Source organism: Marmota marmota, unplaced genomic scaffold, assembly GCF_001458135.2.
Source record: "Marmota marmota marmota unplaced genomic scaffold, marMar, whole genome shotgun sequence".
Lineage (NCBI taxonomy): Eukaryota > Metazoa > Chordata > Mammalia > Rodentia > Sciuridae > Marmota > Marmota marmota.
This window is the reverse complement of record NW_025999983.1, coordinates 24,648-49,209: the sequence shown is the minus strand read 5'-3', so window position 1 is coordinate 49,209 and position 24,562 is coordinate 24,648. Positions and strand designations below refer to the sequence as shown.

The window sequence follows — 24,562 nt, the reverse complement described above, 5'->3', positions numbered from 1 at the left end:
GCTGCAGCCCAGTACCGGCTCTGCTGCTATCCGTGGGCCGAGCGCGGGGTGCAGGGAGCATCGAGGACGCAGGTCTGCCTGCCCTCGGCTGCCGCCGGCTGGAGGGCAGATTCACCTGCCGGAGCCCGCCCGCTTTGCTGCCACAGGGTGGGTTTGTCACGAAGTCATGCTCCAGACCTAAACATCTGGTCAGAAGCCCGCGACTTGAGCGCGGAGGAGCTTGAGAAAGAAACCCCCCACTTTCTTCACAAGGTCTCCATCAAGCCAGCATGGGTTCTGAAAACATGGGGTAGGCTTGTTTGGGAAGAGATTTATGTTTGAGTTATCCAGACATAGCTAGAAGGCTGGGCAGAATTAATTTGATCACTTCCCAGAAATACCTAATGTAATACTCCGGTTTCCATGAGAAGATGACATTCCTTTCCAAGGATAAGTGCAGTACTCAACGTGCGATTGTATGGTACAGGTGAGGAAAAATGGTCTGTGCCATTGTTGAGAGGTGAGCTCTGAATAGTTTGCTCAGGTCCCTAACCTTCAGTAACCAAACCGTTCCTTCTGGAGACTTTTAGTGCGCAAAAAGTGGTCTGGAGACAGCAGAGGTTCCAGATAAGTGCATCATATGTAGGGCTTTAAATTCTGCTTTCATTACCTCTCTACTCAACCATAGCACTGACTCCTTGAAGTGAATTTTCAGTCTTCAGTTTTCTCTTCTCAGATTTATCCACATTTGCAAAGTAGATCTAATTCATGCTGCACTTTGAAATCCTTTAACTGTTCTTACGGCTTGTGTATGTAATAACATCTAAACTCTGGTACCGTGACCTCCTATGGCTGCTGTCTCATCTCCTGCGGTGACATTCCATACAGCCTAATGCTAACCTTGTCACTCGCACCCTGCATGCTTTTCTATCTTTGTCTCTGTGCTTCATTTCTTTTGACTGAAAAGTTCTACTTGCCTTGCTTGACATTGCTTTATGAAAACAATGACCTCTCTTCAGAGTACTTGATTTTAGCCTATGTTGTCTTCTCTTCCACAGAGGATGTGCATTCATTCACAATTACGCACCATATGCGAGGCACAGAGATAGGTGTAGAGATTTCAAAGACATAATGTGCTGGTTTCTGCTCTCAAGAATCTTAGCTTACTTGGGGCATACTCTCTGCTGGGCTTACCAAGTTTTTATAGTACTTATTTGAATGCTCTTCATGTTGAACTATTTGATGCCAGGGCCTATGTCCCCTCCATCTTCATATCTTTTATGCAGCACTTTTATTGTGATAAAGTAACAAGTTCAGAAAACATAATTTTCTTATACCTCTGATGTATTCATTTTCAGAAGTAGAGCTCTTGCTTGCTTTCTTTGGTTTGATTTTTCAATGATGAGTTTGTAGGATAAGTAGTCTTTGGGGGTCCAATTTTTCATTGCTTTAGCAAATATCTTAGTGCCTACTCTGTACCAGCACATACTTTAAGTGAATGTGGGTTGTATTAGGGTTCTCTAGAGGAAAAGAATCAACAGGAAGTATAATTATAAAAAAGGGACTTATTAGGTTGGTTCACACAATCAGAAGCTGAGTAGTCCACAATGCCGGAGAGCTGGAAGAACCAGTAGCCGCACAGTCCAAGAGACTGAAGCCCCAGAACAAGAGGAATGAACAGTTTACCTCAAGAATGAAGGCTTATGGGTAATCACTAGCAGAACACAGCAGCAATCAAAAATCCATTCAAGAATCAAACTTGCATATCTTGGTGATTCCTTGTTCTTCAAACTTTTATTCCATCTAAGCCATCATCCTATTGGTTGGTGGTGCCCACGCTTAGGGAGGATGTCCATTTCAGTTGGCTGTCTCACATGCCAGTCATTCCTAGACATACCCTCACTGACATACCCATAGTCCTCTCAATACTTGGCATCTCTTAAGCCAATCAATTTGACAATTCAAATTGACCATTACATGGGTCTTTGGACATACAGCTTTGAGACCTATAAGTTCTGTGCAAGAATATCTTATTAGATGATAATAAATGTTTGGACTGAATTATTGTAGTAGTAGTTAACATTTGATCTGGGCTTACTGTATAACTAGGTATATTTTGATCTGTTAACTCAGTCAATTCTGTGTTGATTCAATCAGTTCTCACAGCAACACTGGATAATTTGTGGACCCATCTAAACAGGCCTTAAGACTGGGAATGTAGCTCAATTGAGAGTGCTTCCCTGTCATGAGTGAGGCCTGGTTAAGATTATGACATTGATATCAATACAGTATTTTTACTTATTGATGTATCACACAATTTCTACAATCTTTGATTAAAGTTGGAGCTCAAAAAAAGACCCTAAAAAATATTGGGTTTAATTCAGTATTTATTGGATCTTATGCCCAAGACATTGTGGAGGATATAAAATTGGGTAAAATATTTAAAAACCTGAACTTGAACTTGGCTTCTGTATACACTATATACTACACTTGCTATATATATATATAATGCTTAATAAATGTTCTGCTCTGATAGGACAGTTTGCTTAGCAATTTTTTTTGAGGTGTTTTTCCTCATTAGTTTTTAATGTTGGTTATGACGCCTTAATTTTGAGTACTGTCAGACTATTTAAATTAATCATGTAATAGAACAAAAGGCTGTAGGCTTGTGTTGGTTTTCTTATTTGTGTTTGGGTAACCACAGAACTGTGGTTATAAGACAAGACAGGTTACCTGTGCTCTTAACATTAAGCTTGAAACTTTTCCAAGGAGCATCGCTGTTTTTCCGTGTGTGAGAGTAACCCAGAGCATTGAGAAGTTGCCAAGAAGAGTGTGCTGGGAATGCTCCAGAAACAGATCCGGTGCTGAAGAAAGTGCGCATCATGGATCAGAACAGCAGCCTGCCACCGTATGCCCAGGGCTTGGCCTCCCCCCAGGTAATGCAGCAGGTAGGGGGTGGGGCGCATGTGCCCACAAGGGACAGCACAGTCCCAGGGCCATTTAACCACTGTTGCTGAAAATGAACTTGTGTTTTTGTTGGCAACTTCCTTTGGATTGTGAAAAGTTCTGTTAGGCTTTGAATGGGCAGAGGAGTGTTTTACTTGGGAGTCTGTTTGGAAGCCGAATTACACGTTTGTGTATAAACACTTTGTCTTTTGATGAACACTGAGGATATTACAAATGATTATAGGGTCACCCTCACCAAATTATTTCCTAGTTTTTTGTTGATCCTAAACTCTGCCTCTTTGCCCCCTTGTGCCTGCTCCTCAGCCCTGGTTGCTGCTCAGTCTACACTTCAGTGCTGAAGATCAGTTCTGCACTGATTGTTCTGCACTGATTTCATTGGGGTTTTAATGTGTTTTCCTGATGACTAATAATCTTGAGCATCATGTCAAAAATTCATTGGACAGTTACATATCTTTATTTATAAAATGTCCATCATATTTGTTGCCCAGTCCAGGGGCAACAAAGCCCAGATGCTCTAAAATCTCACATAAGTGAAGTCATACAGTATGTCTCTTTGGTTGGTCTCTTTTCTTTGCCCGGTGTATGGTTTGTGTATTGGAGAATGATCCCTTTTTATTGCCAAGCAGCACCCTTGTCTCTTTGCTAGTTGCTGCCGTCTGGTTGTTTCCAGCTTGGGGTGTTAAGGTGCCATAAACGTTCGTGTACACTTTTTATCTATCTTGAGTAGATACTCAGAGTCGCATTGTGTGGCCATGTATGCGGGTGTCCACTTTTACTCAGAGGTTGCCAGATGTGTGCTGAAGCACTGTCCTGCAGACCCCCAGCTGTGGGAAGAATTGTGTTTTTAATGTATTTTCCTGAAGACTAATAATCTTGAGCATCATGTCAAGTATTCATTGGCCAGTTATATACCTTTATTTATAGAATGTCTGTTGCCCAGCCTACCACTGAGCTACATCTCCAATCCTTTTAGTTTTTTTTATGAGACACTTCTAACTAAGTTGCTGAAGCAGGCTTTGAACTTGGGATCTTCCTGCCTCAGCCTCCCAAGAGGCTGGGATTATAGGCTGCACCATTGCTCCACCTTGTTGACTATTTTTTTTTTTTATGAGTTTTTTGTTATCTTTTATTGAGCTGTAAGAACTCCATGTATTCTGTGTGTCTTCCATTCTTTTTGAAGTACAGTTTACCAATTTTTCTTTGTTATCACTTTTGTGTCCCAAGAAAACTTTGTTTACTGAAGTCATAAGATTTTCGACTTACAGATTTAGGCTTACAAGTATGTCTGTTTGTTTCATGTTAACTTTTACATATGACTAAAAGTAAGGCAGACCTTCTAAGCCTTAGTTAGTCTCAGTGTTTTAAAGGTCTATAGCCTGGGTTTTTTTCAAGTCAGCATTTTTATAGAAATAAGTGATAGTTGCAGTAGAATTACACTTGTACTGTTAAGGCCACAGTATAGATCTTGCCCTCTTCTGGTATTCTCTTCTTGCCATTATGTTGCTAAAACAATTTATCTTATGCTTTTTGGCAAATAAGTGGTGGAAATGAGAAAGAATTCTCATTTTGGGTCTCACGTGTATTTGATAATCTAATAAAACCTGTGGACCCTCTCCACAGAAAAACACAGGGTTGCACATGATGTTGAGGTTTGGAAAGCTGTTCCCAGCTTTGTAGGCTCTATGGATCTTGGTGAGGGGAAAGCGCTGGGCTGGGTCTCAGTGTTTTAAAGGTCTGTAGCCTGGGTTTTTTTCAAGTCAACATTTTTATAGAAATAAGTGATAGTTGTGGCTCATCTGCCTTTGAGGCTTAGACCTGGGTAAGTCGCTCACCTTCTCTGTTCTCATCTGCTTTCCTCTCCCTTTCTCAAAGGGTTGTTGAAAGACAGATAAATTAGTAAATGTAACAATATCTGGAAAAGTTTGGCAGCATTGTGGAAAAGCAGACTGATAGTATTTGATAGATTGTACTGATTCACATTTTGGGGAGGGCAAATGATCAACCTTTGAGTAGTGTTCTAGTAATCCTCTCTGTGGTTGCTTAGTAAATACTTCAGTGTCTCTGGTGTGTGTGTGCCTGTCATGTGGATGCCTCTAAAATGACTATAATTGATCATGCATAGGGGAACAGATGCTCCCCAGGTGCTGGAGTGGCATTTTAAATAAGGGTACAGCTGTCTAATAATTGAGACCATTATTATTCCCTGGTCATGCTACAAAGGTTAAGCCACTCTCTCAGGTTCTCTTGTGGTAAGTGGTTTCCAAGTCCTGAGCTCTGGTCTGCTATGTCCAGGATTAAGGAAGAAAGCACATTTCTGAGAATAGCAAGTACCGTCCCTGTGATACTTGGCAATTCACTCTTCTAGAGCATCTTGCTTCATGGTCTCCTGCAGCTCCACCAGGAAGGCTCACAGATGCTCAGCAATAGCAGCCTGACTCTCCCCACCTTTGTTCTCTGCAGGGTGCCATGACGCCTGGGATCCCCATTTTTAGTCCCATGATGCCTTATGGCACGGGCCTGACGCCCCAGCCTATTCAGAACACCAACAGCCTGTCTATTTTGGAAGAACAGCAGAGACAGCAGCAGCAGCAGCAACAGCAACAACAACAGCAGCAGCAGCAGCAGCAGCAGCAACAACAGGTGGTGGCCGCAGCAGCACAGCAGTCAGCACCCCAGCAGGCGGCACAGGGGGCCTCCGGCCAGACCCCACAGCTGTTCCACTCACAGACTCTTACCACCGCACCCTTGCCGGGCACCACACCCCTGTATCCCTCCCCGATGACCCCCATGACTCCCATCACTCCTGCCACACCAGCCTCGGAGAGTTCTGGGATTGTGCCGCAGCTGCAGTGAGTAATCTGTGTTGTGTTGCCCTAAGGTGGAGGAGCCTTTGACTGTGCTATGTCTGTGTCTCCAGTAGTTGCACAGTGGTGCTGTGCTCCCCAAAGAGAGCCGAAGTGGCCTGAGTCAGCACCCTCCACCCCCCATGGAGGGCTTTCCTAGCATCCTCAGAAACTGCCCTTGTCCTGCACGTGGGCCTCACACTGGAGCTGGGTGTGGTCGCTGTTGTAGACGTCACCTCCAGCTGATGCACTGTGGGTTAGGCACAGTTCAGCAAGGTCCTGGTGGTCCCAATTTTCCATTTTATTATGAGGAATGCATACAAATCTGTGGTCTTCCCATAAGGTGAGAATGACTATTATTGTCCTAAGTGAGTTTTTCTAACTTGTAGTGGGTCCTATATGTAATAGGATAGGGAGGCAGGAAAAATTTCCTTTTCCTGAAAACCAGGCAGATATTTCCAGGTAGTTGTCCATGAGAAGCATGTGATTTTACCCTTAGGAAGCTAATGAGCTATAAGCTGCAGACGCTCTTGTATGGCTGCCCCCTCCCTGTGCTGTTCAGAGCTGATGGTCTTTCTGTGCTTAGTCATTTTGTTTCTTGCATGACTGTCATTTGTAAGCCATTGCTGATCATTTTTGGAACTAAGTAGTGTGTGATCATAGATCCTGCCTGTTACCCAAAGTCCTAAATCTGGGTTCTCTATCTTTTTGACCCCACAGAGTTTTAAAAACAAAATCATGTTTATTTTTGTGGCTTTGGAGTGATAAGCCCTGCTAGCTCACTTTTCTCCTTGTTGCTCCCATAGTCCTGAATGCTGTTGACTTCCATGGGCATTCAGGATTGCTCTGTGGCTGAAGTCATAAATGACACCTGTTGGGGGTGGGCAGTGGTTTCTGACATTCCCTGGACATTCAGTCAGCTAAGTTACTTAGTTTTCACTGTCTATTCAGAGCCCTATTCATCTAAATGTTGTAGGTTTGTGAAGAGTTGAGATAAATATTTAATGAAAACATATAAGAATGCATTTACTAAAGATATGACTGAATTTGTGATAGATGCACCAAAGTTTATTTGACACAGTTTGTAGATGGATTCATGTTGAAGGCAGGTCTGTACGCAGAGTGACAGGAAGGAAGATCTGATGTAGAAATGAAAACACAGCCTAACTGGCTTTAGGAGTGTGTATCAGAAAAGATTACTGTCCTCCTCTTAGTAAATTATGAGCCATCCTGTTTCAAGAGAACTGCTTTCTGACGGTGATGCTTTTTCACTTCAGCAGTGAAGGTAGGATCTCTCCTTCCTGAACTCTGGAATCAGAATTCTTAGGTGGTAAAGATCTAGGTCCTTGGCGTTGGTCGTTTCAAGTCTATATGCTTTCAAATCCAGGAAAATATGGAACAAAAATTCTGAGTTTGCCATGTTTCCCTTTTTATTTAAGTTTCTAATGAAGTTGATTTTCAAACCTGTCTTTATTCTTTTGTGAGTTATTCATGAAACAATTCAAGAATGCTGAAAAATGAAAAGGGTTCCTCAGTCCCAGAAGGTTATCTTGATTTACTGAGGCTAATCAGAAGAGAAATCAGGCCCCTTTGCTTTGCTAAAGAAACTGAATTCTTGTCCTTCCAAAAGATAACTTACTTGTAAAGGACTGAGGAAGTCCTTGCCTGCCTGTTTTCATTACAGATAGTGATTTAGGATGGGCTGGTGCTGGCTCTCTGGGAGCAAGCCAAGGAAGGGGTAAGTGGAGGGCAGGGGTGGAAACAGGCTCAGGTTCTGCTTCCACACTTGGAGCACAGGGTGCTCCCTGGAAACCTCCATTCTGTATCTGAATGTGTGGTGTTGGCAGTTGCTGCCTGCAGGTGTGCTGTGAGTTCTGAGGCCAGTGTGTGAGGTGCTCAGCATGCCATGGGATCCTTGATAGACACTCAACAGGGTCAGCAGTTCCTTAAAGCCTAGTGAAAGAACAAGGCTCCTAGATCAGCATTTAATACTTCATTGTGTAAAAGTTAAATAATCTAAATCATCATGTTTTCTTTTCAAATTTCTTCCAGAAATATAGTCTCCACAGTAAATCTTGGTTGTAAACTTGACCTGAAGACCATTGCACTTCGTGCCCGAAATGCTGAATATAACCCCAAGGTCAGAGCATTTTCACATATTTCAAACTGTTTGGTAAAACTGAATTTCCTTATAGTTGTCTCTGGGTCAGAAAGTTTGTGTTGTGCTTAAGGTTCTTGATAGCAGCAAAATGAGGCTCTAGGGGAAAAGGTATCATTTTAATCTTTGAGGTTCAGTGAATAGAAGAACTTCATTCTATTCACATTTTACTTTGTAGCTACTAAATGTGAGTCCCTTGGGATTTAGCATTGTGCAAGGTGAAGCAAGTTTATATACACTTGTCGGACCACTTGAAGCTGGAGAGCAGAATCTGAACCCATTTATTACATTATGAACCATTAAGAATGGCAGGGGTGTGTTTCCTTCATTAATCCTGTGGGAGGGGTGTGAATGAAGCAAGGTAAGCCAAGAGTTGGTAGTTGTGAAGTTGATAAGGATAAGACAGCTTATTGTGATATGGTCTTCTACCTTCTATCACTTTTACATTTTTTTGTAGTAAAGAGATTATAGGAGAGATTACTGTGCCAGTGGAAGTATTTTCTAACATAGTAAACCTTTGCATTAAGAAATGAGTGGTCGTTGGAAGGAAGTGCCCAGGTGGAGGAGCTCGTCCTGCAGAAGCAGGGCCCTGCAGTGGAGCATGTACACCAGAGAGGCATCAGGTGCCTGGGAGACCAGTGTTGAATCGAATGCCTCTAACAAAAGAAAACAAATTTTATGTAAGGAAAAGAAGAGAGAGGAGAAGGAGAAACTGGGACTGTTTTAAAATGTGGTCTCTGTTTTTCATCCTTAGATAGATGCTGGCCAGTCAAGCTGTTCTGTCCTGTGCAGCTGGGCAGATCAGCAGAGGACACATTGAGTTACTCTTGGAATCTCAAGAAGCCCTGGGAGTTTGCCTGAGTTATGCGTGTCTGCTGGAGTCACTGCCCACCTGAGTTTGCCCAGTTCGCGAACACCTTGCGGGTGTGCCTCAGCTCTCACCTTTGGGTCAAACTCCCAGTGCAGGTTGAACTTGGGTATTGTGCTTTCTCCTGTGATTTCCTTGGTCAAATGTCTTGAAGCAGTAGCTGTGTAGCAGCATCTAAGCAGCTGGTTGTTAGGAGGTAGCAAAGGGCAGGGCAGTCGTAACTATCAGTAAACATGTGGAACTGACTTTTCATCTAATTGGCTGAAAGCTAACCAGGAGAATAACCACCACAAATCAGCTTGGTTACTTTCAGCTAACCAGCTTTTTTTTTTTTTTTTTTAATTGGTTAGTTGAAGTATTTATCCAAATAATACAAGGTGAACAAACTTCTATGCAGATTCTCGTGTTGGGCAGTGAAAAGTTGGGAAAGTTCTCTTACCTGGACCTCTGTTAGCCAGTCAGTTTTGATAATTTGTTCGACTTCTAAAGTTCAAATTCTTTCACTGTGTTTTGTTTATTTTTTTGCGGTGGTGGTGGCGGCTTATGTGGTTTTCTACACATGTATAAGTGAAATTCAAAGGTAATTTTGGATGAGATTGGCCATTTTGAGATATTTAGATAAAATATAAAATATATTTTATCTAAATATAAAATATATTTAGATAAAATATAAAGCAAAGATGATGACTGACTTTCTGCTTCTCCCCTGCAACCTGGAAGAGTAGCAGACAGATTATCTTTTTGATGCCTTGGCAGCAAAACTGAGAGCGAGAGTTCGAATGCAGGCTTGTGTTCTCCGGAGACTGCTCAGAAGTCTGGTTTCCTCCAGCAAGTCCTTGGTTTTTAGTACTTTAATTGGGGTAACATTTTATTTTTATGATGACATACTGCAAAGGCTCATCTATAATTAATGCAGCTATTTATTTGTGAACATCTAATAAGATGACTACCTTAGAAGACCTTCATATGCAGAAGTTATACTGTATCAACATAGTTGCATCTTGATAATTGTAGGTCTATGAATGAGAAGAGTTTAGTTTGTTTTGATGGTCAACCCCTTTTCAGGCAACAGAAGGGAAATAAAGGAGCTGGGTTTAGTACTACTAGGAGTAGTACTTCCTAGTGCAGATGTTCCTTAGCTTGTGAGGGCATTTCATCTCCTCCTGGGCCCACCACCTGCCCTCAGATGACTGCCCTACCAGTTTCCCTCACCATGGCATGGCTTGGGGACACTGCCGGCTGCTGTCACCCAGCAGCTTGATAGTATTGTACTGTGTATGAACTGTGGTGTATGCTGAATGTGTGTTGCTTTCACAACACTGTAACACTGACGATCCTGAGCCAGACCTTGGTGAGTTGGACATGATCTGTGCACAGGAGGCAGATGAGGGTTGTTGCCAGCTGTGGCAGATATGCACTGTGGGTGAACAGCCTGTTGGACTTGGGTGCGTCCCAAATCCCCAAGGCATCACGAGACCTGGACCTTTAGTACAGTGAGAAACCAGGCATAGGTGGAGGTTAGAGTTGCTGTGCTAATCAGTCAAGAAAGAAAACAGTTTTCAGATTTGGGGGTGTTTTAGTTAACTAAAGTAAGTTGGGCTACTTAAAATATGGAATACATTAAATATGCCTAATTATTTTAACCTCTTTGGGTCTTCTAAGTGTCCGTTTAGGAAAATACAGAGTTGTTTAGGTGTAAAAGGGATCTAACAATTTTATTTTGAATTGAGCAAAGAATTTTTTAAAAAAATAAGGTATATAATAGGTAAATATATATGTACATATTATGTTGAATTAAAACAAATATTAATAAACTAAGAGTTTCCTTAATAAGAAAACAAAAATATCTCCTTGACTATTGTACCTCATATGGTCTCAATCATTTCTGCTAGTTATAACATAAAAAATGAGATAAAAACTGTTCAGTGACAGGAATTTGTGTCTTTGTCTTAAATTGTCCAGTAGCCGAAGATGTTTGTTCTTGGTCTTAAGCTCTCAGGGAGCTAAGCTGAGGCACCGTCCACCATTATCCTGTCTGTGAGTCTGCATCACACCCAGGAGTCTTGGCTCATCGCAGTCTGAGTTCAGTGCATCATTTTTCAATCTCTAAGGAAGTGCTGGTAGTTATTTGACCAATTAAAAATATAGAGGAAACTTAGGAGATTCTGAGTAATTGGGCTTATCTTGGGAGTCATGCGATCTAGAACATACTGCTAGCATTTTTGTGGGTAAGGAGGGGGGAAGATGCAATAGTTTCAAATCAAAAATGTCAAAGCAATCTAATTTGTCAGTGAGTTATCTTGGGGGTTGGGAGCATAGCTCAATGGTAGAGTGTTGTCATGCCTGAGGCATTGGGTTCAGTCTGGGGAGGGAGTCATCTTGATTAGAAATATTAAGGATCTTTTCTTATTTAATTATTAATTAAATTAAATATCATATTTCAGCTGATACGATGGTGCGATGGTCACACCTATAATTCCAGCTACTTGGGAAGTGTAGGCAGGAGAATCGCCAAATTTAAGACCAGCGTGAGGAATGTAGTGAGACCTTGTCTCAAAATAAAAAATACAAAGGACTAGGGATAGAAGGCCCCTGGATTCCATCCCCAATCCCTAGTACCAAAAGAGAAAATATCATATATTAAAAATTTAAGCTATTTGAAAATAAAGTTTTGCCTTGTTTTTTGTAACTGAGGCCATTAACTCAATCCACCATTGAAAGAGTTTCCCTGTGAATTAAAATGTTAGCAAGAAAATGTTTTAAAAGAGCCAACATGTTTAAAACATAAATAAAAGAAAAGTAAAAAACTTTTTTTCCCTCACTTTGCATTTATAATTGTTTAATATTTTAGTATTTTAAAGGCCAGCTCTAAATAGGATCATACTTCATTACATATTGATATACTTATAATCTGGCTTATTAATCCTCTGAGGAAGTAGAAAAGGCTTACTAGTTTATTTGACTAAAAGTTTGTATATAAACTGAAAATTTATATTTACAGATGCTAGTCATGATAAACAGCAAATATAAGATAGAAACAGTTTCTGGTATTTATTGAGAATATAAAGAACTGGGTTGAGAGTGTAGCCTGGTGGCACAGTGCCTGCTTTGCATGCACGAGGCCCTGGGTTTCATCCCCAGCACTGCAAAACAACAGACAATAAAACAAAAGCAGAAGACACAGAGCCAATTTGTGTAACTGTTAGCTTTGGTGGTGGGATGCATGTGTGAAAGAACATGGCAGACCTTGGTGTGTCCTGGTCTCATGGTGGCTGTTCTGTTGCCTTGACCTATACAGAAATTCAGAACAGATAATCGTATGTGCTGGATCTTTCCTATTTGTTGTGATATTCTTTGTCACTTTCTAGTTCCAGCAAAACCCAACAGTTTGCATGATCCCACTAATGCTTCTCTCTGACCCTTTTAGCGATTTGCAGCCGTAATCATGAGGATACGGGAGCCGCGGACCACAGCACTCATCTTCAGCTCTGGGAAAATGGTGTGCACAGGAGCCAAGAGGTAGCTGAGGGTTTCCTCTCCTGTCGCACAGTCTCGTGGCTTCTTGTTATTGAGCTCACACTTCAGCAGGCTACTTTCCAGTGCCACCACATTATGGTCAACCTGGCATGTGGTTCTGCTCACTTCAGATAGCATTGGTTTCCTTTTGTTAACATCATTATGAGTTTAGACACATGTTGCAGCACTTATTCATCCATGCAGCTCAGTTGCATTTGGGGTAAGATAATGCAACATCAAAACTGCTGATGAAAAAAATCCCTATGTAAAAAGTTTCTGCCTATCAAATTCATGAAGAACTATGGGTTAAGAGAGACAGATGGTAGAAATCTGTGGGCCAGAATGCAGGAATGCAGCAGTTCTGGCAGTCTGGCTGGTGGAAAGACTGCTTGGTAGGCCTGCAGTTTGTGAGCACACAGCAGTACTCGATGATGTTGTCAATGAGGGTTGATCTTTCCCTCCTATTAGGAAGAGAGTGAAAGGTTTAGTTAGTTTGCTAATTTGGACTTTTTGTGTTACTCATCTAAATAATTATTGCAGCTGGCTTCAATACAAATAACTCGCTTTCCCCCTTTGTCTAGTGAAGAACAGTCTAGACTAGCAGCAAGAAAGTATGCCAGAGTTGTGCAGAAGTTGGGTTTCCCTGCGAAGTTCTTAGATTTCAAGATCCAGAACATGGTGGGGAGCTGTGACGTGAAGTTCCCCATAAGGCTGGAAGGCCTCGTGCTCACTCACCAGCAGTTCAGCAGGTAAGTCTAAAGTGTGCTGGGTAGCCTTCGGCCAGAGTTCATTCATAAGCCACTTAAACCTGGCTCAGGGGAAGTCCATGCCGAGGTAGTGTGTGAACACAGGTGTAGTACTGGACTGCTGCTGCTGCATCTGCCTCTTAACCTCCCACGTTACTGAGATGACTCAGTCGCTTTAATGGAACGAACTGTATTCCACTTGTGTGTCCTTATCATTTTGTTGCTCAGTCAATACATTTTAAACACATGGATTGGAGCTACAGTCCCTTGTGTTGCTTTTCCTGCAATTTGATGCTCTTCTTTTCATCAGCATTACATCAGACCTACGAGCAGAGTCACCTCTAGTTGTCCCTGCTGCTTGCTGCTGCAGACTCATGGGGCAGCCCATCATGCAGCCTCATCTCCCTGCTATCATCTTCTCTTCTCCATTGACCACCACACCACTCGTGCTCCGCCCCTTGTGCCCCAGGGGCACATGCCACTTTTATCCCTGGTACAGTTTCACTTTTCACCTGGGAAACTCCCCACTATGCCACTCAACACACAGACACAGGGTGACATCCTACTTTCATTCTCTGAAGCAGCAAATGTGAGAGACCAAGTTCATTGGGTAGCCAGCGTTGCTACGGGTAAGTTCCTTCTCAAGCTGCCTGGCCAGTACTGACAGCTTAAGGAGGCGAGATACCATCAAAGGCAGTTGTCACTCTCAGCTCCTAGAAGTACGTAGAGACTGTAGTAAGTGGAGATAGCTTGCCCAGGATGAATGTGGACACAGATCAGGGAGCAGAATATAGACACAGCTCCTGTCTTACACAGAAAATCCAATTCAGTAGAAAGGGACAGGCACAGGAGGATGGCCAGCTGGGCTTCCATGTTGGACACGGTGGCCTTGCCCTGAGAAGGCTCTATGGCCTGGTTTGTGCACCTATTCAATGTTTCCCTTATTCAGTCCTCATTCCATCTGGAAATAGGAAGCTCACGACTTCTAACTTGTTTCTGCCATTTTCCTTCTAGTTATGAGCCAGAGCTATTTCCTGGATTAATCTACAGAATGATCAAACCCAGAATTGTGCTCCTTATCTTTGTTTCTGGGAAGGTTGTGTTAACAGGTAAGGTGCAGTGGGGAGCAGTGTCTGCAAATGTGAGTTTCGAGGGTGGCTTTTCTGGTGGTCCTTAGCAGTTGCCTTTTCCCTATTCCTCTTTCTCCCACCCTAACGCTGCCAAGAAGCGTGTGGACCCTTTGGAGGGGAAGCGCAGCAGCCTCCAGCAGGGAAGGGACAGGATGCCTATCTTTTGTTATTGGGGTTAGCCCTGTGACTTGTGACACTGAGGCTTGTAAACAATACCATTTTGAGGCAGCAAAGGAAGACTGAGAAGAACCTGGCTGGAGGCAGCCATCGAGGTGACAGTGGTTCTCCCTGCCTGCCTTGTGCCTGGCGTCATCTCTAGCTGCATTGCCTAACAGTGCATATTGTTTTAGAAATAAACTTAGGACCGCGGCAAGGGACCCTGCCAGTAGTGTTTTGATGTCTGCATCTGTTAATTAACTGGGTTTGGAGAGGATGGTACTTGGAGTTTTAAGGAAGTGATTTTTCTGTCTCACACTGCCGAGAGATGCCATTTCTCACACTCTGCTCCAATATGTCCTTTGTAGGTGCTAAAGTCAGAGCAGAAATTTATGAAGCGTTTGAGAACATCTACCCCATTCTGAAGGGATTCAGGAAGACTACGTAGTGGCTGCCACCACCATACTTGCCCCACCCACTTGCTTTTCAGCGAATCAGCTTGGTACTGTTCCTGGGCTCTTTCAGGTGCAGCCTGCTACACCAGGCCGATCTTCTGTGGCCCTCTGCAGGATGTGGGAGGGGCTGCTGCTGCTCTGGGACTCCGGCAGCACTGCTGAGAGTTGCACGCCTGTGCTGCTATGTGGGTGACGCTGCCCATTTATTTATATTTAGATTTCACACACTGCTGTTGGCAAGTTGGTTGGTGTAAGGGGCAGAAGTGTTAAAGCCACCTGTACAATTGGACTTCTTATTTGTTTAATTCCCCTGCCCCCATAAACCACAGTTTTTATATTTCTACCAGAAAAGTAAAAAATCTTTTTTAAAAGTGTTGTTTTTCTAATTTGTAACTTTAGGGGTTATTTTTTGTGCCAGACACATTCCGCCTTTCCAGTATTGCAGGACAGAACAGATGTATTAATGAAAACAAATGGCTGTACATATTTTTCTTTCTTCAGAGTACTCTGTATAATAAATGCAGTTTATAAGAGTGTTAATTGTTGTTATGAATGATACCTTCCAAGAGTCATGTGGTCTCACTGTTTAAAACACCTACTTTAGACACAGTTCCTGAGATAGCTTTGGCATCTGCCTCTGTCTGCACTTGGCAGTGCATTCCTGTGCACAGGGCCCGAAACCCACAGTTCTTCAGGCCTGTTCCTCCTCTAGAGGTGGGGCTGCCTCCTGCAGGACCCACCTCAGCTCACAAAGCTGCTGAGGGGCAGAAGGCCTCACCCTCCAGGCGTGGGGCTGGTGCTTGGTGCGTCGTTTCTATTGAGGGCTTTTTATTTTTCATTTTGAGACAGGGTCTTGCTAGGTTGCTAGGGCTTGACCTTGAACTTGTGATATTCCTGCTGCAGCCTCCTGAGCCAGTGGGGTGACACCACGTCCAGCTAGTGAAGGCTTTTATTTGTTCTTTCCAGATGGACATAAGTTCTTGGGTTTCATTCCATATTATTTTTTTCCCTTTTGTAAACCAGAGTATGTATAGTAAAAAATACATCACACACAGCTCAAGGAATGTAATCAAAGAGACGTCTGTCCTTCCTTGCCCCTCTGCCTGTTTCTCCGGGGTAACCACCAGATTACTGGCTATATTCCAAGCCTTGCCCTCTGCAAGTCTGTCCTTTGAGGGTGCTATGATACCACTCTTGGAGAAATATATTAAGGTATGTGTTTGGTTTTGTGCCTTTACAGTCTATCGAACACATCTCCAACCTGCATTAGTTGCACCATGGTCATTCCTGTTGTGTCCAGAGCTCACTGCTATACACAGGGCTTCAGGGAGTGCCCCTGTTTTGGACAAAACTCTCAGATGAGAACTGCCATGTTGAAGGTCATTTATACATTCTTAGTATTGATAGGTCATACCAGGTTACAGCCCAAAGGCAGCAGTGTATAGAATACCCTTTGCTTGTATTTCTGTCACATGGCACATTTGGAAAGATTATCTGTCCAAGAAAGCAATGCCTCTCCCTATAAGTAGATCCTCTCTGTTCTTTCTTGAGCAAAAGTTCCATGATTTTTTCATACATGGCTTCAACATTTCACAATTCCTCAATTCCTAAATACATTATGGTTTCTGTTGAGTTCTTAGTGAAATTTTTTCATGAAAAGTTTAAAAAGTAGTAGTCATATTACTAAACTTAGTAGTGTTGTTGATTCTGTAGTTGGTTGCACCACATGTTCTAGACATGCAGTGGTCTTTAAATAATAATTTTATTTTTTCAGTGCTTATCTCAGAGGCCGGGGACTCTTGACAAGATTTAAAATCTTGTATGAATGCTCAGCTTAAGGTGCAAAGTGGCCCAGAGGCACTCCTCACACTTGTCTAACCAGAGTCCACAGAAACTCCTAGACACTAACACTGGCTAGATGTACATTTAAAGTAGCTGGTTTTACATTCTACCTCTTCTAGTGTACTGGTTTTGAGGCTTGTAGCGCTTGTCTGGGTTTTGCCAGCTGTAGACTCATGCTCTAGTTTAGCATATATTTACTACAGATACAGCTGTGTAATTCCTAGGGCTATAATTCATTAGTGGGTTGCAAAATGATGGAATTTTAATCTTTCATTTATTAGCTAGAATTTGGTGGGGGGGGGTGGGTACTGAGGATTAAATTTGGGCACTCAAATCACTGAGCCACATCCCCAGCCCTATCTTGTACTTCATTAGAGAGTTGCTTAGCACCTTGATGTTGCAGACTGGCTTTGAACTTTGTTCCTCCTGCCTCAGCCTGATGAGTTTATGCTGTTATGTCCAGTATCTTTCAATTGCTCATTTACTTCACCCACAGCCTGTGTGACTCCCCAAAACATCTCTGAAACTGTCAAAGGATTGTTACACCAGCACTAAGATATCTGAGATAAAAAGGCAGAGTGGAGCACGTTACTCTCTAGAGTGAGTAGGCAGTGTGTGCGCCAGGCAGGGCACTTGAACATGAGCAGTATGTTAGATGGCAGTGATTGACACCTGTAGGAGCATGGCAATGTGGTGATGTGCTTATTTTATGGTGTTTTCAAATGTCTCGACGTTGTGAGTGGCAATGAAGTTGCTTAACATATTCAAAATTTTTATGTGGTATTATTAATTTTTAATGTCCCTAAATAGCAGCTCTTACCATTTAGACCCTAACACATTCTAAGTAATTATTTCTTTTGGGACACAAAGACCCAAACCATTGCCTTTCCCACCAAGTGCTGTGACCAACTTTTGCCACTAGCTGATGACAATAACCTCTAGCAGCATGTGGTGGCTGTTGCCTACTGAGCACCCAGCTTGAAAGCCACCACCACCCTGTCCCTCTGAAGCCACTCTGGGCTAAAAGGAATGTGAGCATGAAACCAGCCTTGGCTACTTGTCTACAGATGGACCAGAAAGAACGTGGTCCACTTGAAGCCAACCTTTGCTTGCCTTCAGGCTGCTCCCTGGCAGGCACTCACTCTGTCCAGTTCCTTGATGAAGGCAGACTATGGCGTCTGTCTTCTCTGTAGGCAGGGCCCCTGGCTGACAAAGGTCAGTCCTGGATGGTGCCACTTTCCTTTCAGGCTCTGTTGCTGCTTTAGTTCCTGGGTATCTCAATGTGTTCTGTCCTCAAACAATAAGTCCATTAGAATTTTACCTAACTCTCTCTTTGCCTTTGCAAATTACAGGTGGAAAAGTGCTCTGAGTGAGATGGTTTGACTTAAAAAGGCACAAAACCCATTTTATTATACAAGAATAGTACACAGTAAAAAGACTATTTCACTTAGTCCCACTGTTCATAGATAAACCAGTTCATAGTTGGTGTGCAGCTTTATATTTATATTCAAATTTATATTTTTGTACATATACATGTATAAATATTTTTACAAAAACACCATGATATAATGGTCTCTTGGTATTAATTTAGACCTCCCGCTCATTTGGTATCCGTGTTAAGTGTGTATCATTAATAACCTTTCACTTGGATGTACCCAAATTCACGTAATTCCATTACTGGACACTGTTTTAGAAATATTTAACACTAAACAAGGCCCCAAGCCACATCTTTGTTCCTCCATCTCTGGTACAGCTACTTTCTTAGGGATAAAATCAGAGATGGAATTGCAAGGCCGTAAGATGTTGGTAACCTTTTTTAGGGCTTGAAGATGTCTTTAAGGTGTATCTGTTACATCCTGCTTCCATACAAATTCCTCTGTGTAGCCAGTGCCCAAGCTACAGTTCTCGGCGCAGGTGAAGACAGCCAGGATACCCCAGTCAACACTCTTGCCCAGTCTGTCTGCCTTGAGGTGGTTCAGGAGCTGTGGCATGACCTGAGGAGAGTGACATGGGGGTGAGTAAGATGCCTCGTGGCACAGAACACCATCTGCTCCCATCACCACAGGGCACTTTCTGTATTACTACTGTCCCATGGGCACCTGCTATTTTGGTAAAGTTTCTAAATGTTCAAAAACAAAGCAGGGTGATTATACACTAAAATAGTCCTGATTTAAGGCCATACCTGGAATTCAAATATTCTCTTGGCACCACAGGGACAGTTGGGAATATCCTCCTCTTGAGGGATGTTTTCACCAGAAATCCAGATGGGCTCAGTACCCCTGCCGTATCTGAGAATCTAAAATCAGCAAGGACCACATTCAAACAGGAACACCTCACCCAATGGTTTCCAGTGGTAGAAATTTCTGATTCATCATCTAGGGGGCTGCACAGGCTCCACAGTGTGTGATGTGGCTCTGACCTGAAAGGCAGTTCACGGTGTGCACGGTAATGCTGCCTCAACTGGCTCAAAGCCACTACTTCAGCTACTTTCCTACATGGTGCCTTCTCTTCCTAGCCCATCAGAATCCTCATCTCGGAAGTACATTGTGAAGGGACTAAAGCTTGTGACTCCCCTTCCTATACAAAATGCTGCCTGAGTTGGTACTTACCTTCAAACACATGTAAGGAACTTGAAGCATTTCCAAAAGGACAAATACCTAGTGAAACACGGTGCCTATAATAAATTCATTGAAATCAGCTTCCGAAAACAATCAAGTGGCTATCTTGTTAAAAGCAGAAATCAGTGCTAAAAACCACCTTCTTGGCGTTTGGAACATAGGTCAAGGTCAAATCCTTCCTATAAATTGATTCTGTGACTGGTTTTTAGGAATATAGCTGAGTTATCTTAGGTATGTATTTGTGGTGAAGGAAGTTATAGAGGAAAGTGTGTTTATCTGTTGGAGAATTGGCTGTGTGTGTGTGTGTGTGTGTGTGTGTGCGCGCGCGCGCACAGCCAGTGGTGCCTAAATGTCATGTATCTTAGGCAATACTGCATCTCTCATGGCTGCTGCTTTCTTTAGAAAATGAATCCTGTGTGATAAACAGTATACCTTTAGGAGTTCAGGAATGTGAAGTGGAGAATAACTGCAAAAGCACCTTTCTATGTGCCCCATCTGTGCAAATACCACAGTAGCAAGATGTCTGTGGACTTTGAAGGAAGAGACTAGCTTAGGAGTCACTTCTCAGGGACCACACTCACCAAACAAAACAGAAAAATAAAGTGAAGAGGTATAAATTCTCTTTTACCTGCTCTGGTTCAAGGGCTATCTGAGCTTTGAACTTCTGGAAAATGTTATCTTCCCTGGATTCATGCTTTGCCATGGAATCCAGTTCTTCCTCAAGAGCTTCATCTGGAAAAACAACACAGTGACTTTACAGAAACAGGAAAAATCCCACATGGCAACAATTCACACATGTGAAGGGAACCCAGTTCTAACCAACAGCTTTCCCTGTTAACTCACACATTAAAATTGGTGCTTATTTCTAGGTGCTTCATGTAGTAGTACATCATTACTATGCCCGCTCCCAAATTATAGACCCAAGCCAAGCACCCTGCCCAACACACAGGACACCTAACCAACGTGCACCCTCCTTATGGCTACTCTCACTCAAGTCTCCTTGCACACACACTCAGTCACCCAACACCCATTTTCTGTTGCACATTCATTCTTGGGATTCCAACCACCCTGAGACTGGTGGCTGCCAAGGCAACCTTTTGTCTGTAATGTATCAAAACACTCTGATCAATATTGACTTACATAGGCTGAAATAACACTTCACCACTAATAAAATCACAAGAGCACTAATTAGTGGTACTCACTGGCACAGCCAAGATGGAAGGAGGAACCAGAGCAGCCTACATCCAGTGTAGGAGAAAGCTTCAGTGTGACCTTATATGACATTTTGATGTTCCCTCTGGCTTCCTGCCAACCTCTTCCACTAAAGAACTCCAAACCTAGGTTCAGGATGACATCCCCCCATGGGACACTTTTTTCTTTTCTTTTTTTGCATTTTGTTATGGAAAATGTTGAACATGTGTAAAATTAGAAATACTATAGTGAATCAGCGCCAACTAAAATTTCAAGGCCCCAACTCAGTTACCCTGAAGTGAACTCCAGACATCTCACTGTGAATATTTCAGCTACACACCCCCTTGAAAGACACAAATTTTCCTTTATTTACAAATTTCAACTTGGATGATTATTTTTTAAAGTATCATTCTTGAGCCATGCAAAGTGTTTTAATACTGGTTAGTATTCTTATGGATGTTCAGATTATCCTGTGCCACTTGGAGCCTTTTCACATTAGTTCTTGAGTTCTGACACGGCCCTATTAGTCTTTGTTTCCTTGATCTCTGGAAGACTGTTCCAACACTATTTGAACCTAGCATCTTGTGCTTTTTTCCCCTATTCTGGAACCAACCACTTGTCCAAAGAAACTAGTGTTTGTTTTAAAGAGAAATAGTATTTATGCATCAAGAATGTCTATTGCTGGGCAGGGGTCATAGCTCAGTGGTAGAGTGTTTGCCTAGCATGTATAGGCACTGGGTTTGATTCTCAGCACCACATAAAAATAAATAAAGGTTCACCAACAACCAAAAACATATTAAAAAAAAAAAAAAAAGACTTCCCACTGCTACTGAGTTGATTGTTTTATTTCTAAGCCTTTGTAGCAGATTAGATAAATCAGAAATTCACAGCCATGCTTTCAGTATAAAGTCAGACCTACAGGGTGTTCATTTAATCTTACATTTTCCATCTTTCTTCCATGCCCAGCAGACCAACATGGTGACTCATCTGCTTTATTCCCTAATACACAACCATCTCAAAGTAACAGTAACACCAAAGCTGTCTTTTCTCTATTGAGGTAGATCCTATCAGGGAGGTACTGCTGAATCACTGTTTCCCAGGAATGTAACACAGTGATAAAGCACTTGAGTAGCACACATGAGGCTCTCGGCTCAACAGTACCGAAACAACAACAACAACAAAAACCCCACTATGTTTCTAAGTAATTTAGAATAGATTTAGAGTGGTTATGAGACTACTTCATTTATTTTTGACTAGTGACTACTTTTAAAATTTAGTTTCACTTCATGGTTATATAAATCCTTACATGCGATCCTTACATAGTGGCAGCTACATGAAACAAGATGCCAAGCCCAGCCTTTGCCTTCCACTCCTCCAATTTTTCTGAAGGAAAGCATTTTCATGACTCAACGTTTAACATATCTAAAACCACAAGCAATAATGAACACACATACAAATAGATGCACCCCCACCCCCGCATTTTTCTATACCATCATCACAGCACCTGAACTTGCTTTGGTCGTCACAGGGAACCTGACCTCCCTAAGCAGTATCTGGGCTCCTCCACAAGACAACCCAACATTGGAGGTTGCTGCTTCCCACTGTATTCAACAGCAGAAACAAAGCACAAAGCAGGACTCTCAATAAGTGTTCTGGACTGTATGAGCTGACTGAACTGTAAACCAGAAAGCTGACATTCTTAGTTTCTGTAATCCTGTTGAAGTGGATAAGAGTTCAGGTTTTAGAGTTGGCAATAACTAGGCTCCAGCTTGAATGATAACACCTATCAGTTATTTTGACCAGAGCATGTTATACTTAGAACCTCAACTTCCTCACTAGCAATGTGGGACAGCTTCAGGATGTCATTGAGAATGTGTACAGATGGCCCCTCAGCTGAGTAAGTGCTGGGTACTCATCAGCACAGACACTACCCAGAGAATGAACTCCAGAGAAGCTGATACGAGCATGCATATAAAGCTGGCAAGATGAAAGAGAAACCAAACACCACCAGGTACTCTTACTATTTCCATCTGGGGGACAGATCTGGAACCCAAGATAACCCTCCAAATTTCCAGCACCCAGCATCTTGCTTTTTTTTTTTTTTTTTTTGTAGTATCGGGGATTAAACCCAGGGGTGCTCTACCACTGAGCTACATCCCCAGCCCTTTTTATTTTTTGAGACAGGGTCTCATTAAGTTGCTGAGCCTATCCTTGAACTTGCAGTCTTCCTGCCTCAGCCTTCCAAGCAGTTAGGATTCCAGGGTTTTGTTGTGGTACCTGACTCACTTCCCAGGTTTTTTAGGAAGCAGAATGTACCTGACACACGCCAGGGAGGTACAGGAAGGGTATTTTCACTCGACAGCTTATGGTCTCCAAATAGAGTCCATTCCTCTCAGGACCACTTTTCTTGATGTACTAAGCCCTTTCTACCATATTTTATCATGAGTGCCAATGCCGACTCCTTACCCATGCTTCCTGTGATCTCAAAGTCTTCTTCCTTTTCCACAACTTCAGGCACAATCTCCTCCTCTGTTTCTATGACAATTTCGAATTCAGGAAAAAGGAAGTTGTGGTCTGGAACTGTATGGTCCAAATGATCTAAGACAAATAATATCAACAACATCATAAGTAACTATTTGGTTTTGAAGACAATCTAAAAATTTTCCATTTCTAAAGTATCGCCTCATGTCCTTGAGTGATTTGATTGTTAAGCCAGGACAGGATGTGCTCACAAACCTGGGTGGGCAGGTCAGTCGGCTGACAGCCTCATCATGCGTCAAAAGTCATGACAACATAAGAACATGAGGCTACTGCTGGCCTAACTCAGCATACTGTTTTATGGTAAGTTGCTTTTTTAAATAGGAGTGTGCTGTAAGACAATAAGAAGTAAACTCATAAACAAGTTACTTGTTATCAAGCAGTCTGTACTGTACATGATCACTGCAATGCTGTTACACAACAGGAAGCACAGTAGGCATATTTACACCAGCATCACCCCAAACACAGGAGTCTTGTGTTGACCACTAAGCAAAGTTTTAAGCTCCTGTAGACTTAAGGGATCACTGTTGCAGGTTGCCTGTTGTTAACTGAAATAATGTGTGACTATATTATGTTTTGCATAGTAACAGTTTTCCCTACTAAATTTTGGTATATGTAGTGCTGGTATTTTAGATTAGGATCACAGATTGTGATTAGAGCAAGGCTGGTCACACAACATTGATGAAGACTTTACTGTCACTATTATGAAAACATTCCTATTACCAGCAATGAAGTTTTTGAACTGTACTCTGTTTTCCAATTTAACCTGGAAATAAAATATTTGTGTTGGATGAAACTAAGAAACAGCTGAGATTAAAAAAGAAAAAAAAGGACTTACCTTGGGTACAAGCCTGCTTGTGCCCCAACCTCCAGTCTAGCGTCTGATGCTCCTTACTGCAATAGTGTGCTTGGTGGCATCTGGAACACGTTTTAGGGCCTAAACAGCCACAAACCCTGCAGAGATGAGCGCCCGACCTAAGTTGGAGACACACAGATTCTGTTTCTGGGGAAGGGTTCTCAGATGGTGGCTCATAGGAGTAAAACTCATTTTTCCTGGGTAGCTGATTCCTAAAAACTAAGAATAAAGAGAAAAGGTATAAAAACGTCCAGCGACACAAAACAGCAATCCAAACATATGAGTCTCTATGCCATATGCCTTGTAAAATGATTTACTTATTTATAGAAAGGCATTCATTTATAGCTGGAGAATTTAAGTTTTTGCTCTTAGGGAGCTTATTTCCTAGACAGAAATCAAAAATGAAAACGAACGAGCATTTAAAACTCGAGACGGCATTTCGTCGGGTACAGACAGCGGAGCTGAGTGAAGCCAGCACGGACCGCGATCGCCACTCGCGCGTGGGCCCCGCCGCACCTCGTAGGCCGGCGCAACAAGGCGGCTCCCGGCAGCAGAAGAGGAAGAGGCAGCGGTGGAAGGCGTCGGCGCGGCCCGGCAGCGGCGCGTACACCTGCAGCAGGAAGGCGAGCGGCCGGCCGCAGCGCGCGCAGCCCAGCGCCGCAGGCCCGGGCAGCGCGGCCTCGCCCAGCCACGCCGGGC

General features: G+C 42.7%; 2 protein-coding genes across 2 annotated transcripts in view; one reads left to right on the top strand and one right to left on the bottom strand.

The window, feature by feature from the left end:
* The window catches only part of LOC107153083 (TATA-box binding protein), a 15,732-nt gene extending 374 nt beyond the window's left edge, over positions 1-15,358 (top strand). Inside the window, exons 2-8 of the mRNA XM_015498577.2 lie at positions 2,749-2,915; positions 5,407-5,795; positions 7,842-7,929; positions 12,243-12,334; positions 12,913-13,080; positions 14,092-14,186; positions 14,732-15,358. Coding sequence (XP_015354063.1) covers positions 2,862-2,915; positions 5,407-5,795; positions 7,842-7,929; positions 12,243-12,334; positions 12,913-13,080; positions 14,092-14,186; positions 14,732-14,811 — 966 coding nt within the window. The 5' untranslated portion in view covers positions 2,749-2,861 and the 3' untranslated portion in view covers positions 14,812-15,358. The remainder of the gene's footprint in view (positions 1-2,748; positions 2,916-5,406; positions 5,796-7,841; positions 7,930-12,242; positions 12,335-12,912; positions 13,081-14,091; positions 14,187-14,731) is intronic.
* A 2,680-nt stretch (positions 15,359-18,038) lies between these two features.
* Pdcd2 (programmed cell death 2) overlaps positions 18,039-24,562 on the bottom strand; it is a 6,626-nt gene continuing 102 nt past the window's right edge. Inside the window, 6 exon segments of the mRNA XM_015498576.2 lie at positions 18,039-18,654; positions 18,843-18,956; positions 19,907-20,010; positions 22,936-23,067; positions 23,846-24,082; positions 24,380-24,562. The exon segment at positions 24,380-24,562 is cut by the window's right edge and continues 24 nt beyond it. Coding sequence (XP_015354062.1) covers positions 18,496-18,654; positions 18,843-18,956; positions 19,907-20,010; positions 22,936-23,067; positions 23,846-24,082; positions 24,380-24,562 — 929 coding nt within the window. The 3' untranslated portion in view covers positions 18,039-18,495.